This window comes from Bombus bifarius, unplaced genomic scaffold, assembly GCF_011952205.1.
Source record: "Bombus bifarius isolate JDL3187 unplaced genomic scaffold, Bbif_JDL3187 scf7180000007978, whole genome shotgun sequence".
In the NCBI taxonomy this organism is placed as follows: Eukaryota; Metazoa; Arthropoda; class Insecta; order Hymenoptera; family Apidae; genus Bombus; species Bombus bifarius.
The window spans coordinates 5,658,944-5,674,776 of NW_022884363.1; the positions used below are offsets into that span (position 1 = coordinate 5,658,944).

Genomic DNA, 15,833 nt, shown 5'->3' on the forward strand with positions numbered 1-15,833 from the left:
AAAGATTCTGGCAATGAGTTTATTAAACAATGAGTTTTATTCTTATTTTGACATATAGATACAAAGGTAAATGCAATCTGATGGTACGAGCACTATCTTTACATAGTACGATATAATTTGAATTATATACATTAGTCTATATATATCTACATTGCTGATCAAGTAAAAAATATTAATTCAATCTGCATTTGTCACATCCATTACTTTCATCCATTGCTTTCACAGTCATAAATACATTGCTTAGTTATAAAATGATATACAAAGTATTTTTGTGCTGTAAATCCTTACTAAGTACTGGCATTTTTTACAAGAATAACATTTTATTAAGTACAATTAGGATAGACTATTTCTTTTTTTTTAACTTGGTGGTAACTCCAGACTGTGGCTTCTGCCAATCTAAAGGTTTACGACGATACATGGGCCACGGAGGAACTGTAATTAGAGCAGCCATCGCCAATCCTGCACCAAGGATATAAATTGTTTGTGAAAATTGTTGAATAACATATCCCCATATTAATCCAACTATCTGTAAAAAAAATGATTTGTAATCTTGAGCATATTCTGTACAGCGCAATATTTTTAAATACAATACTTTACTCCAAAAAGTGTTATGATGAGCCTTGATAATTTTTCTGCCCGAGCTTGACCATCATAGTCCTGAAAAAGAATTTTATTCAAAGAAATATAGAGGAATTACCTGACTGAATTTTGACATATGGTGACACATAACCTAACCAAGAAGAAAACAAAAACTAAAGACAGTTACATATATTAATAAATTAACTTACCATATGCGTTGGGACGGATTTAATATATTGCACCCAAGAACTCATTTTAAACAAATATAAAGCTAGTACTTCCACGCAATCAAACTACAGTATAGTCATAGATTTTGACTAACACGTTGGCAATTGTTATTATTCGTGTGAAAACTGTAGTGGTAGTTTCTTAGCAGCGCCAACTTTAACGAATTTGTAGAAAGTACAATGAACAAAATTTAATGTAATATCTACGTACATAAGTTGTATTTATAAGTATCTATGTTCAAGTTCGTAAATTTGTGTATCATTGCTGAAATAACCTGTGTTTTAAGCATGGAAATAAAAGAAACATCAATGAAGATAAGATTTCGTAATCATAGCCTTCTTCGTGTGAGTCAAAATTTTAGTTTAATCAACGAACTTATAAAATTGCAAAATAATGGCCGTTAAATAATTTATTTCCGCGTGAAAACAGCGTTCGATACATTAATTTCACTTTGAATTAGTAAGATATTACTGTAATCATTGATATAAATCAGTATCTATAACATTATAACTTTCTTAATTGTTGTGCAATTTCTTTGGTTTATCACTTTACGGATATAACGTGCACAAACGTTACGTGCATTGTACTTTCTAATGCTTCCAAGTGAGAATTTCTCCATTGAAATTCAATGATATCTGATATATTGCGTTTGGAGCATAACGATTATGTACATACACATATACTTATATTGATTCTTAAGTTATATTAACGCTTATAAAAAATGAATTCAAGACTTTGCATCTTTAGATTCCTTCACATTGCTTTCCATCCCCTCTATCGAATTTGCGTATCGTTAGGATAGAAAGAGGTTGCAATTGAAATTATCATAATTCGTGCTAGAGATCGTATCGTTGATCAGTTAAATGGAATATAATAATGAGAGTCAGTCAACTTTTCTGTAGTGTCGACAATACTCTATGTGTCAACGGTATTGGTTAGGAAACGCATTTCTAGTCGTGTAATAGTATGCAACAGTTAGCCGGCATTGTTGTAACAGTTTTAAAGGAGAAACCGAGTCATGCGGCATGTATAAGTCTAACCGCGTTTCTGCTCGCGCGGAATTCGAAACGAGATTGAAGTAAAATGTCTCAAGGGCGTCACTGTGTTACGAGACTATCGCAATCGAACGAGAAAATCGACAGGTTGGAATTACGAAATGTTGGTCATGTTTCTTTCCGCAATATAAATACACGCCGTTTTATTTTAAACGTTCTCGCCTTCGAGAATCAAAGATCGAGTCGATTTAAACATCGAATATTTGACAATCTTGTAACATTCTTTTATTTGAATTAAGAATCTTTTAGGATATTAATATAATCATGATACATTCGCTATAAGTAGTACTTTTTCTTATTACAGTCTTTCTCATAAATTAATACATTCATAAGTACAGGTTTTACAATGGAAAGTGATGTTCGAAACATGTATTTTTGCCTTGAACCAACAAGTATTATCATGTAACACTTTGTAACAAAATATTGTTAAGTATAGTTAAAAATGACAGTAAACTATTTCTTCTTTTTTTGCTTAATTGTAACTTCAGATTGTGGTTTCTGCCAGTCTAAAGGTTTACGACGGTACATAGGCCACGGTGGAACTGTAATTAAAACTGCCAGTACAAATCCCGCTCCTAATATGTACATTGTTTGTGAAAATTGCTGAATAACATATCCCCAAATTAGTCCAACCACCTGTAAACATAAATAAGGCATATGTAAGTAACCTTATAAAGTTGAATTGAACATCAATATTTGATGTATAATATCCAACCGCGAACAGTGTTATGATGACTCTTGATAATTTTTCTGCTCGCGCTTGGCCATCATAGTCCTGAAAAGAAAATTGTTTAATCAGGAAACGTACGAATTTGTATAAATATATATAAACACCTGTTGTAGTAAAATAACATAACCTAACACAAATGTTATGCACTTCTAAAAAGTCATAACATTACTTTTGTGAGGTTAATTTGTAAACTTACTATGTGCGTCGGAATAGATTTGATATATTGTATCCATGCACTCATTTTAGAAAAGTGACAGTGACTTGCCGGTCGATTCACATAAACAAGCTTTCATTTAGACGTGGATTACGCGATATTATTTACGCATGCGCTGAGACGTGCTTTCTCACGTGCGCTCTGCTGTGGCGCGAATTATGATGATTTTAAGTAGTTTCAGGTTATATATTTATACTAAACATACTAAATATTTAGAGAAATATCATAAATAGGTATTCTGGAAGTGTATCTATAAATATTATTCGTTTCATAATTTTATAATACACAAAACATTACTTGTTATTACAAAAATATTGCACGTATAAATATCATTCAATTTTCACACTCAATTCTAAGTTTTATTTACTACATCGAGATAGTGTGCTTTTAATATCTTTTAAAACGATAGTGGCACAGAATTGTTTATACGATTTATAATGAATCAAGCAGGATGAACACATTCAACCTTCACAATATTCCTTCTTGAGCAATTTGTTCGAACTGATTTCGACATATTCTTCATTAACAAACACTATCTACATACAAAATTCAATCCTATCATAATCATCTCTTCTTTAAAGTTATATCTACAATCCTTCAACATCTCACAACTTCTCATTTCCAATATTCCTCTCATCAAACAATCAAATGCATGCGCCTAGAAATAACATGGCAGTTAAATTGTCAGTCGATCACGTTGATTGAGAAATTTTTCCCTGGGAATCATGAATGAACTTCGCCGCATGTAGTCGCGATTAGTATTCAGGCAATCAGAGCCTGGCGACAGTTGCGTCGTCGTATATCGGCGAACTCCATGCTGGCTCGGTGTTAGACCTTGCAAAATGCACGGCATCTGCCACGGTGGGGAACGCGGCGAACAGGCCACCTTTGTATTCCAACAGGTTGCACTTTCTCATCATCTCGTATACAGGTCCTACAATGTGTTCAAATCGTTGCGTATCGATTGGGTCTAACATTGCTTCCGGTTTGATCATGCGGTTCCGCGACGCGATTCTACTCACCGGAACACCCGGCGATGTACACCGATATATCGATTTCACAGTACTCGTTGATCAGGTTTCTCAGGGTCGTTGCGCCCGCCAGGTCCATGTGACTCACCGCGCTCAGGTCCAGTATTAGGGTTCTCAGCTGTGCACAATGACAAGGAAATTAATTTTCTACGAAAGTGGGTCGGCAGTTTTATGGTTTCTTCGGGCTGGTGTAACGAGGATATAGTTAACGTTGATATTCCTTCTTGTCGATTTAAATAATAATTTTACTAACAGGATTATATTATACTGGATACTATTGTAAAATACTGGAAGATATTCTATATCGCATCTCTTACCTTCCTAACTTCCTTCAACTCGTCGTGTTTGAAGCCTCCATTAGGTTTCTTTCTCGGCGTCTGGCCAGCAATTTTATATACCTCGTCACGGAAGTGTTGCCGACAGGCGAAGTTCAAGCTGCCTGAATAGTGAAATATTCTTATACCCGGCAGCTCTACCGTCTGAAAATACGACTTCCGTGTTAGATCTATCTCAAACTCGTTTCAGCCTGTACCGCCTCGAGAAATACACGATACGAAAAAGAAAATCCGCTTTAATCGAAATAGATTCCCATTTTAACGTAACTCGATAAGAAGAATGTATAAAAAAAAAAAAAAAAAAAGAGAAAAGAGAAAAGAAAAGAAAAGAGAGACTATCATTATTCCATACGCTTTTATATCTCTTGGTATCCAGATAAAGCTCAGTACCAGGTACTAGAGCGAGTGAACAGGTGTAAGGACGGATAGAAAAGAGGATTAATTTGCCGATGCAGAACACGATTCCAATTAGAAGACCATATTCCACGTCCATCAGAATTACTGATATGAATGTCACCGCCCAGATAACCCCATCCGTTTTGTCCAATTTCCAGAATTTCTTAAATTCTGTCACTTTCATTAGCATCCCCTTTAGAGCCACCACGATGATGCTGGCTAGAACACACTATATGGAAATATAATGTTTTATTAGCTACTTGAAACTTACACGTATAATCGATTGAATTTGTCGATTTTCAAAATTGTACAGATTTTTATTAGATTTTTGTATTTTATATAATTAAGAATGATTCAAATATTTGTGAATTACCCGTGGCAGAGGCTCGAAGAAGGGGCCGATCCACAGTAAAACGCTAATTAGAATTCCACAGGATATTAGACTAGCTAATTGAGTTCGTCCGCCGACAGTCTGCTGGATCAGGGATCTAGAGAGCGAAGCTGTGAATGGCATGCAAGAGAAGAAGGATCCAACTAGATTTCCGACACCCTAGAAATCATTGAGGGTGACGATAATTAGGTTCTTATGTAAATGAGTTGCATTGTCTTTCATACAGCGTGACATTGATTGCTATCGCACTATATTAATTCTAAAGCGGTCGCGGTGTCAGCTTCGATAGATAAAAGAGATTGACTTTGACGAATCAGGTCAAGTCTACGACATGAATTATTTAATTGATTCCCCTGTTAATTAAAATGTCAATAACAATGCATCAGATTTTAATCGTGTGACTACACACGTTGTTGCTTCATGCGATGTACTTGAATGCATTCCAAGACTAATTTAATGGTCATACAATCGAATATTTCTATATCATAATTCAGACGTGGGTTATATACCAGAAATTCCAATTCAAATTTCATTCGAAATTTCCAAGTTAAATATACATTCAAACCTGCGCCATTAGCTCCTGGTTCGAGTCCACATCGTAACCGAGTTTCTGCGCGAAGATTAACGCCATGGACATGGATATAGTATAGGACACCATAGTAATGATGAAGCTATCTAATAAAATGCTCGGTACCAAAGACAATGGTGGCAAGGTCGGAGACGGCAAACTGGAAGCAATGGAAGAGAAAGTTACCATAAAGATGTTGCTTTGTTTCAATGAAACACGACACAACTATCGTGAATAATACAGTTTCGAGAAACTTGGTTACCCGATTGGGATGTCACCCACTATCGCGATCCCATAAACTTCTGTAAGGTTCACGTACACTGAGAGGACAGTCCCAAGCACAACCACTAGCATTTCTATGGGGATTGGGAATGGACTTATTTTCGCGAACTTTGGCTGCAAATAAAATACGATTTTTTAGTGTAACTCCAGCTACCTGGCTCTGTTTTTTTTTTTTTTTTTTTTAGAAAATATTAAAACTGAAATTTTTTAAATACCGAAGAATCTTGAAATGAAGTATAAGAAATTCAGTTTTATTAAGATTTATAATATTTCAATATAATCTCTAAGGTTTTTATGCTGTTAGTTAAAATAATATTTTAATTCGTCTTTGGAAAGTACCTTTAACGCATTGTTGACAATGAGAACCAAAATGATGACACAGGATAGCAGGAGAGCAATCCCATTGATAGACTGATAGTTGTTAAAGAAGTCCACGTAACTCTAAAACGACATTAAACAACCATAATTAGGGACTGAGCTTCCTAAGACCAAAATCTCGTTACAATGTCTTCTAAATAAAACAAACAAACACGATCATCTTACGTAAGTGTCATTATCCACCATAAAGTTATATCTCAAAAGTTCAATCCCCTTATGTAAGTGAAACACAATCGGTGAAAGTACTGTTACATTAAACGCACGTTATTTCCTTCGTTTCTATTATTTGCAACTGTATTGCTGTAACAATAGCCTAATCGTCGAACGCAGCACGTTTTACATCCTTTTGTCAGGTGTAAATTGATCAACAAGTTACGAAGATTGCGAAGGTCTTTTGTCATTGGAACCAGTTTCTTTTTCGTTTCTGCGGTTTCTTTAGTTTGACCAAAAAGAAAATCCACTTGAAGAAATTCAAATTAGGTTGCCTACAAAGTGGCGCAAGATTATTTAATTTTGAGAAAGTTTCGGTTTCATTTGCCATTCGGTGACATTTGAATTTGAAATAGCTTTTTGACGGCAACTTGTGATTTTGTTTTTATACTTCCTCAATGAAAATTTAATTTAAGGTACACGCGTACGTGGAAAATTAAAGTGTTAACAAAGCCTTGAAATCTACTTTTTCTTTCCCAACAATTTTCCACAAGAAGTCTTCCATTTTCCAAGATAGAATCGTGGGATTCCGGATGTCTCGGAACTTGTTTCTCTCTTTCAATGAGCAATTGAAATTGTTAGAAAGTCACTGTCGGAATTTCATTTGGCATTTCATGCGTTCACCTGTCTCCGGATAGAAACAAGAACCGAGTTCTTTGAAATCGGCATAGTCCGCGTTGAAAACGACAAAGTGGAAAATCGACCGTGTTGCATGCGGTATTCGACGTATTTGGTATGAAAGGAAACGAGACGAGATGATATTAACAACCGGTACTTTTTGATTCTCGTGCTATTTCCTCTTTAACGACATCAGGAACAAACTATTAGAAACGTTGCAGAATGTCTTTGAAGGAAGTAGAGACCCGGAAACGAAAAGAACAAAGTAAAGTGTTGGACATTCTGATGTGATTATCGCGACCATTGTGTTTTGTTTAATTTGATGTACGCTTCTGTTCGAAACTTTGGGACATCCTTTGCTCTTCGGATGAATATTTTTTTACGAAATGAAAATAATACTATAATTCTAACATTCGTTGTTAAATTAATCAATTACAGTATCAAGGCTAAAAGTGAGTAATATTACGAATAAAATATTCATTCATTCGAGGAAGTTATTGTTTCTTTTAAGACACGTGTTACGTTTGCCGAAGAGGAAGGATATAAAATTCTATGATAAGTGGTTTTCTCGTTTACACGTACCTGAAATTGAGGTCTGCCGATACGGCTCGTTAATCCTTTACAAAGAAGTAAATTCATATGAAGGAGAATTTCAAGGATCGAATAGTCCATAAATCTTTTAACGATGGTTTTCGTGTATAGACAGCTGACGAGATATACATTTTTATTTTACGCGGAAGAAGAAATCTTTTTTTAGCCGAATTTTATTACACGAAAAAAGAAGTTCAACACTTTGCTTTGTATAAGTCACATTTTTCTTATTATTTCTCATTGTTCCTTGTGCTTGTTTTGCACTTGAAAATCACACACTTAAAAACCATACATTTTTCAACTGGTTCACTGTTACAAGGTCTCGCTAAAATACGGTTTCATATAAAGAAAACACTTGATAATGCGACTGGCAATATTACGACGATGAGAAATAAAAGAAGTTGTTTGATTATTCTACAGCCTGGTAAACTTTGTTATCGCATGGAAAAATTTCGTTACGCTAATTAATTCTTCCTCCAACGGTATACTGAAATATACGTATGTAAGAACAAACAGCATCGTTAATTATGGAAGCGAAAAGATTAACTAGCCAGCAACTACATAATTGGTAAACTATCACGTGTCGGACGTCAATTATATTCATCACGGTCGTACGTAGAGTGTTATATACATTTTTAAAGATTTATGATAGTTACTACGACGAATAAATACGTGTACTAAGCTTTCCTGTATAATTAATTTCTTCGATTGCTTTCTAAAAGTTTTAATTTTGTATAAAAAGGTTTCTCCATTCTCTTCTTCAATATTTTTGCATTTCTCATGTTACTAGAATTTTCTAATTTAAGCTCAGCAGGTTATTTTGTTTGTATCTTTCTCCTAACTATTCGCCTAACTTCCTATATTACGTTCTAGGAGAAAGTAAGTAGACAACACACCTGTCGATGGTTCAAGCAGTTCGATCAATTAACTAAAGGTCTCTCCACTCGTATCAATTACATTTAGTTCGACAACCTTCTATTTTCTCCTATAAATTTCGCTCAACAAACAAATAATCCGACTTCAGTTTCCGATTTTCGCTTTAGTTCACGAATATTTATAACACATTAAACGAATTGAAAATTACTTTTTTCTTTAATCGTAAAATTGCAATAACGCGAGATTGCTTTAGAACGTTTCGAATTTCCAGACTGCTCTCTCGTAAAAATCGAATGATTTCTCCTGTGGCCTTCGCGTGTAATACTTACTTATCTAGTATAATCGATTTCTTCGACTGTTCTCCAAAGGTTTTAATTTCATACAAAAAAGAAATTCTTTTTCATCCAAAATTTAAACTGTCAGAGAACAGACGAGGAAATTACGCCTACCGTTAAGAATCTCATACTCACAAAGATCAACTTGAAGGGTCCTACGCGTTTAGGTAGGTTTTTCAGTCCTAGTAGATCCTTCACTTGCGACGTGAACACGTGAATCGCCGCGGATGTGGTGAACCCGCTTACGAGACTATCTGCTAGAAGCGATGCAACCACTCCCAATCGCAATAAATACATTACTAACTGAAAGATTATCAGATCAATGAGAAAAATCAAAGATTAAGAAAGAATCGAAAGATTAAGAAATAAAAATATTAATTAGAAAATTAAAAGTTATATTTGGGGTTTTCCAGGTCTAGTTGCATGTATTTTCTAAAAATAACACTTCTAACGGAGTAATTAGAAAATTTGTAAAGCTGTAATACCATTTATATGATACACGATATTAAAAAAGGAATTGTTCTTCGTTAATTCGCTACCTTTAACAATTTTACGTTTGAAGATTCTACATGTAGGAAAATAGATAGAACGTTCCAGTAGATCCAAATACTTCGTAGATTGAAGAAAAACGGTAACGAGGCGGTAAAAGATTACCTGAATCAGGGCCACGGCGAAAGTGACTGCGGTGGCTACTTCCACGGGGGAATATCGATTACTCGTCGAGGATAATAGCTCGTTTTCTGTTGTCGCGTTCTTCGGCAGTTGTCCTTGAGAGCTGTAGGTCGTGACCACTTTTCCGGTCATCATACAAACCAGCGCGAAGGTACCTTGATATCAACAGACCGGTTATTTTAACTATTAAATTGTGCGAATTTTTAACTTCGATCGTTGTATATTTTTAGACATTAGTAGTCGTCAATGTATTATATGAGTTGTATGTAAAAATAATGGTCTACGGTCAGCATGAAGGTGTTTCGAAAATTTCATTGATAATTTTACAGGTATTTTTCTTAATGGTGAAATATTTGAAAAGCTTCTGGGAATGAAGCTTTTGAAACTGATTATAACTTAAACGAAGCTTGTCTATTTGTGTCTTTTTTATTGTGTCTATTTATGTCTATTTTAATGAGATATTACTGACTGGAATAGTCGAACTTTCGTTGCCTATATTGACAAACATACGTAATAATAACGCACCGGATGGTATTATAACGAGAAAAAGCAGTCAAGTGCCATGGAAAATTGCGTGGCGATTTTGTCTGAGCAAGGTTGGAAAGTGAAGCCGAAATGAAAGTTAGAAGGAAGCGGATACTAGGAAGCTTCATCGAATTACGAGGACTATTCAGTTTTAGAATCACGGAAAACTGTTTCCTTGAAATTACGAAATTATGAAATCGGCGATTAAATTTATTAACGTCTGGACGAATATGAGAAAACATTCGGAGGAAACATTAATATCAAAGGTATGTACATGTAACTCTTGTACAAAATGGTAAAAGTTCGGCAAGTGACTACTAATCGATGGTTAACGAAAAAAGGGGAAGAAGAACAGTCGTGAAGCTTCCGTATTTCGTAACACGTTACATACTTAGAATCATCGTTAGTATTATCAAGAGAGTCTTGAAATTACTGAATCATGTTTGTTTGCTGTTTACCCATTGAATTATGCCTTGACGTGCCAAGGAAGAGATACACAAGAACAGGAAAGAATGCCATGTAGATACCAACTATTGGCGGAACGTTGCCCAATATTGCGTACGCCATTCCTGAAAAGTAATTGCGTTAATTATGGGAAAAATGATTTTGGCCCCTTGGATCGGTAAAGATCAAGTGTATAGGAAAAATAAATTTTATCGAGTAATAGGACTGTCGATCTTCTTCGTCTAAATAGACTCTAACTCCAAATTATTATGAAAGAATTTTCCACTCTGGACGTGTACCAAAATTCGTCTATTTTTAATATTGTTCTTTAGATTTATATCATTGACACTCAGCTCTGATAATAAGATACTCAAACGCGAGACAGGACAGACGATCCAAACACTGTACTTCTAATTTTCTTAACATAAGACTTCAAATTTTCAGGATAAACAGACATCTCTCGACAACTGGCATCAGTTCATTCATATCTCAAAGTGAATTTATTATCCTTATTTGTATTAATCATAAAAATGCCTCTTTGGAAACGTTCGTACCTTGAGGAATATGCATCACTGCCACGGTGATTCCAGCAATGATGTCGCCCAGTAAATCGGTCTTCCAATTGTAAGCCGACAACCATCCGATAAGGGGTATGGTATTCTTCAGAATCGTCATCGGCTTGACCTTTCTGCATTTCATCGAGATGTTCTTCAGAACTGTGACATCGACCATCATTCATGAGCGCCATATCTTTGTACTCTTATTATCGTAGAATGTCTAGTAGTATAGAGATTTTTGTCTGAAGGTTTAATCCTAGTTTTCCTGAATTAATGATTTTGTCCCTCGTATCGTTTATTTCTCCGAACCCGTCAATTAATCATGGAACAAGTGGGCAGTAATTAAGGTTTCCAGGGTGTCGTTAGAAGGAAAAGAGATTGATTTGAAAGCTAGTATAAAGATTTATTATTACGACAGAAATCTAGTCCCAAAATAGTACAAGCGTGAAAGCTAAATATTACTTGCTAACGATAGTCGTTACAATAACAAATATATATATATAGCAAACACAAATAACACGTTATATTCAGTTTCTGTTGCAACTATGAATATCTACAATCAAATTCTCCACATGATAATCACGATAACATTACTAGGTAATCGTAGATAATATTTATCGTAAACCTGTAATAACGAAAATCGGTTAATTATGTTGCACAATAAGGAAAGAAAACGTTCGACTGTAATTGAAATGCGAAAAAAAATTCCTTGCTAGATTCTTCGATTCGAAGTTTATATAACGAGTCGTTAATTTTCATTCCTTTGATCAGACGAAACACAGTATATTGCGCGGCAATTACGCGACGCCTGATGGTAAATAAGCATCGCGGCTTGGCGAGGCGCCATGATTCTTGGATTCGCTCGCTGGGAATCCGCGTACGATACTTACGTGATTCGTTCGGCTTCGCATATTTGAACAAGTGATCAAGCTCGTCCTGTTGATAGACCGGTCGTCTCACCGTTAGTTCAGGGCTGAGTGCCGTCATCTCGTCGCTCAGATCGTCTGTGAATTAGTTCGCGTCTCGTGAGACCTTCTCGTTTCTTTCATTCAAACCGGTGTGCGAAATTTTTGTTGGCATATAACATCGTAGGAACCGTGTTAAATGCAGAATACGTGTTTCGGACAACGTGTATTATTACACGTAACTGAAGTACTGAGACAACAAACGTACAAGTACTTATGCGTTAACAGTTTATCGGTATTGCTTACGCAAAATTACGTAAACTTATCTCAGACATGCGAATAAGAAATTATAGAGTATAGGTATTTAACCACGTGGCCTTTCCCACTTTCTAAATGGAATGTCTCGTATAGCGCGTGCTTATTAGTGCCGTAAGGAGGAGTTTACCAACAATTGGAATTCTTCGATGGACGCGCGAGAATTTAAATGTCAAGTTTATGATATTGGAAGGTGGAAATTATCCAAGTGGAAAAGAATTTTGTAAAATTCGAACAAAGGTTGCACGTGATAATTTGAAAGTCGAAGTTCTTTCGGTGAATTAGAGCGGATAATTAAATGAGTGTTCTTTCGAGATGGGAGATTGGTAGATCGAAATGGTTAATTTTGAATTTTAAATTTCAGTTGGAAAATATAAATTTATCACGATCACATCGTATTTTGTTTGACTCAACATCTTGAATCTAAGTTCGTATTAAACGTCGTTCAATTGAATCTCATTGTGAAATCGCGGTATAAATAAGAAATACTCGAATGGTAACAATATATTCCATCACGTACGATCCATCAAACACTTTGGAATCAATTAGCTCAAAAATAAATGCCTCAATGAGACTGTGAGTGTTGCAATCTTTATATATTACGCGTGTGAGTATAGATAGTGATATCATCGAAATATAAAATCCTTCGATTGACCATAACCTACGACATTTTGACCTCAATTTTCTTCCGACGACTATGAAGTCATTGCATTCGATCATTCTTGTCTTAAAGACAAATTTAAAATTAAGAATTTTCGAATGTTCAAAATTTAAAACTTGTAATTTCCGAAAGTTTCACATTCTCTTTCAAATCTTACAATTTTTTTGAACGCAAACTTTCACACTTTCAAATTTTCAAAAATTCAAATTTTCAAAAGTTCAAATTTTCAAAAATTCAAATTTTCAAAAATTCAAATTTTCAAAAATTCAAATTTTCGAAAATTCAAATTTTCAAAAATTCAAATTTTCGAATTCCCAACGTTTCAAAATTTTAAATATCCTCCGTTGCTGATCAAAGAAAAGAACTCCACTGATAGTAATCGATCTCGATCGAAACGAAACCACGCTTTTTTATAGGATAGACCGGGGAAACCCCATAGAGAGCGACCTGTCATGGTGGTGCTGAGACGTGTACCACTTGCACGGTATGATTTGCGGCTTCTCAGGAGCACGCAAGCGTGTCGAGCAGCTGAATAACGCTACGTGTTGTATCGAAAAGGAAAACGCGGTCTGACAAAAGATCGACACACTATGATAACTCGGCTGCGCTGTCTATCGCTTACTAACGTAACAAACGTGAACGCGACGCTTGGCTCGTGTGTTTTCCATTGGAACTGAGTCACGTGCCGGTAATCGGGCCAAGAGCTGTCAAATAAACGCGCGTTCCTCGGATAACGACCGTGATGATACTTCATCTCGATTAAGATGCTTAATTGGGCCGATGTAACTGCGTGTCTGACCAGTTAGAAAATGAAATTGATACCTCTGTTGTCGTGGAACGAAGCTGGAGATTCACGAGATGAAATTGCGTCATCGAGGATTTTAACCCTCGCGACCCGATTCTGCGTTTATAGTGTGTTTTCTCCATGTGATCAACGTGAAATCACATATTTGGTGTTTGGTGCATTACGTTGCACAAAATATTTCCAATTTACACATTCTTTTCCACAGGTATAGTTTTCTTCTTAGCTTCTACACTTCATGTTCGCGGTGTCAAATTTTTGTAATCATACGATACGAAATTTAATATGGAAATAATTAATCAGCACGTAACCGAAGCAACAAATACAATGATGCAAGTACATTTTATAACCGTCGTAAATCATTGCTCTTGAGAATGTTGAATGAAAGTTATCTTAAACAAGGATGAAAAGTATAACAAGTAAACTGAAGTTCTTCCTTGTTGACGAATAATCAGTACTTATTATAAAGTATAGATATAATTATTTATATAAATAAATAAAATTACATAGATAAATATACATAAATATTTCGAATCAACGTAACACTTGTTAGTAAAAAATGCATCAACGAATCGAATACTTGTCGTGCATTGATGAAATAAACCGTTAGATCGATCTTCAACAGTCAATATTTCCAGTACAGAAGATAAAGAACATTTTTAGATGCAGACGCAGTGGCCGTTGGCGAGAAATGTTCTGGAGAGTTTATCACGTGAGTTTTACTCTCAAATACACAGCGTTGTTTAACAGTTACATCATACGATCTTCGAGTTGTCGATCGAGCACGGGGATGTTGACGCTGCGTTTGAAAGCAGGTCGAAGTCTATAGAGCGATGGTGTAAAAATCCGCGGAAACGAGGAAAAAATTTCCAACAAACGAGCAAATCACCACTTATCTCGTTGGAACGATATTTTAAACTCGGATGCTTACCGACGGTTTAGCGAGATTCACACTTCCTCTTAATCCACGTTTATTCCAATTATCAGGCGTAAAGATGAACTGAAACTCTTTACGAGAACAAATCTTCTTCCTTCAGTACTCCATGATTCCACCAGTGAAACACAACAAAGGCATTGTGTGAAATCTAACGATGGTTTACGAAGAAATAAATTTAAAGATCCTCCAGAGATTGAATTTGCAAGCAATTAAAGCGATAATATTTTAATTTCACTGACAATTATTTGATTTAATATCATAGAATAGTACGATACTTTCTGGATATTATGGTATAAAATATACTCGATTAGAAGATATTCATTGTATATTAATAATATAGAAAGTAGAATAAGAGATGAAAACGCGTGTTATGATAGAAAAATCGAGCGCTGGTCGATCGATCGACGAACGTTAGTCTGTCGACGCTAACGAAGTCCAACTAAAATCGCGAACTCGAGGGAGCACTATGAGGTACATACCAGAGAGATTTCACTTTTGATCGAGCGCTGGGTCGGTCGAGTATAGCGTTCTTGTTTAACTTTGTTACGTTCTGTTGTCGAGGACACCCCGTTCTCCCGTAATCCGAGGTGCTATGGCGTCAATCAGAATTTTGCAAAACCCATGTTTTGTTAACACACAGAGCTCGACGATTTATGGACGTCTCCTTCCTTATCTCCCCTTTCTGTCTCTACCTATGTGATAGTTAATTGAAAGAACCATGAAGTCGTGATTAACATTTTAAACAAGCTGTGTTTTCTGAAATTGCGATGATTCTTCTTTTTCGAAATACGCCGAAATTTATTTTTGAGAGTAGACACTTGGAAGTTTCGATTTATTAATCTCTTGGTGACGTATTTCAATTTATGTTGCATCGTTCGTAGAAACGAATATTTTATTCGTAACAATGATTTTCTTAGAATGCTGCAATACTATAAATGTAAGCACGATCGAATATTGGCGCCATAATAAGATTGGAGGATAAAATATCAGTTAACTGACGTTTATACGTAGCTCGGTAATAGGATTATTTTTACTACTTTGTAATAACGAAGAGAGTATTGAAAAGAGCGATCAATACGAGAAAATTGACAGAAAGATGTTCTACTTGTCAAATATTTTAGGAAGAGGAAAAGCAAATTAGTAACAATGGCTCGTTGATTGCTTTAAATCTAACAAGGAAGAAGCACACGCGGTAGTT

General features: G+C 35.5%; 3 protein-coding genes across 6 annotated transcripts; all 3 read right to left on the reverse strand.

Moving 5' to 3' along the window:
- On the reverse strand, positions 1-1,069 carry LOC117204437 (signal peptidase complex subunit 1-like). Its single transcript, XM_033441839.1, has 3 exons — positions 789-1,069; positions 598-657; positions 1-526 (listed from the first exon to the last, which is right to left on the reverse strand). The coding sequence occupies exons 1-3, from the start codon at positions 831-833 to the stop codon at positions 344-346; spliced, it is 288 nt and encodes a 95-aa protein (XP_033297730.1). The 5' UTR covers positions 834-1,069; the 3' UTR covers positions 1-343.
- Positions 1,070-2,064: 995 nt separating this feature from the next.
- Positions 2,065-2,922, reverse strand: LOC117204439 (signal peptidase complex subunit 1-like). The gene is made up of 3 exons (XM_033441840.1): positions 2,789-2,922; positions 2,578-2,637; positions 2,065-2,498 (listed from the first exon to the last, which is right to left on the reverse strand). Exons 1-3 carry the CDS (start codon positions 2,831-2,833, stop codon positions 2,316-2,318), a joined length of 288 nt encoding a protein of 95 aa, XP_033297731.1. The 5' UTR covers positions 2,834-2,922; the 3' UTR covers positions 2,065-2,315.
- A 607-nt stretch (positions 2,923-3,529) lies between these two features.
- Positions 3,530-15,132, reverse strand: LOC117204436 (solute carrier family 26 member 6-like). Of its 4 annotated transcripts, none has more exons than XM_033441838.1 (14): positions 15,115-15,132; positions 11,906-12,019; positions 11,013-11,174; positions 10,473-10,583; positions 9,472-9,644; positions 8,953-9,120; positions 6,149-6,250; positions 5,790-5,923; positions 5,525-5,687; positions 4,942-5,118; positions 4,525-4,797; positions 4,155-4,316; positions 3,829-3,955; positions 3,530-3,740 (listed from the first exon to the last, which is right to left on the reverse strand). In XM_033441838.1, exons 2-14 carry the CDS (start codon positions 12,000-12,002, stop codon positions 3,577-3,579), a joined length of 2,013 nt encoding a protein of 670 aa, XP_033297729.1. In that variant the 5' UTR covers positions 12,003-12,019; positions 15,115-15,132; the 3' UTR covers positions 3,530-3,576. The 4 variants fall into 4 exon arrangements, with proteins under 4 accessions (XP_033297729.1, XP_033297728.1, XP_033297727.1 ...); XM_033441837.1 differs by lacking the exon at positions 15,115-15,132 and adding an exon at positions 14,630-14,881; XM_033441836.1 differs by lacking the exon at positions 15,115-15,132 and adding an exon at positions 13,719-14,154.
- Positions 15,133-15,833: the final 701 nt, after the last annotated feature.

Excerpts from the sequence above, each read along its gene's own strand:
- LOC117204437 (XM_033441839.1), bottom strand. The coding sequence starts at position 833 with ATGAGTTCTTGGGTGCAATATATTAAATCCGTCCCAACGCATATG. Across the intron at positions 658-788 it reads AATCCGTCCCAACGCATATG|GACTATGATGGTCAAGCTCG; the intron begins GTAAGTTAATTT and ends ATTCTTTTTCAG. Across the intron at positions 527-597 it reads TCATCATAACACTTTTTGGA|ATAGTTGGATTAATATGGGG; the intron begins GTAAAGTATTGT and ends TTTTTTTTACAG.
- LOC117204436 (XM_033441835.1), bottom strand. Across the intron at positions 9,645-10,472 it reads GTCAAGGCATAATTCAATGG|GTACCTTCGCGCTGGTTTGT; the intron begins GTAAACAGCAAA and ends GTTGATATCAAG. Across the intron at positions 5,924-6,148 it reads TTGTCAACAATGCGTTAAAG|CCAAAGTTCGCGAAAATAAG; the intron begins GTACTTTCCAAA and ends TTTTATTTGCAG.
- LOC117204439 (XM_033441840.1), bottom strand. The coding sequence starts at position 2,833 with ATGAGTGCATGGATACAATATATCAAATCTATTCCGACGCACATA. Across the intron at positions 2,638-2,788 it reads AATCTATTCCGACGCACATA|GACTATGATGGCCAAGCGCG; the intron begins GTAAGTTTACAA and ends TTTTCTTTTCAG. Across the intron at positions 2,499-2,577 it reads TCATCATAACACTGTTCGCG|GTGGTTGGACTAATTTGGGG; the intron begins GTTGGATATTAT and ends TTATGTTTACAG.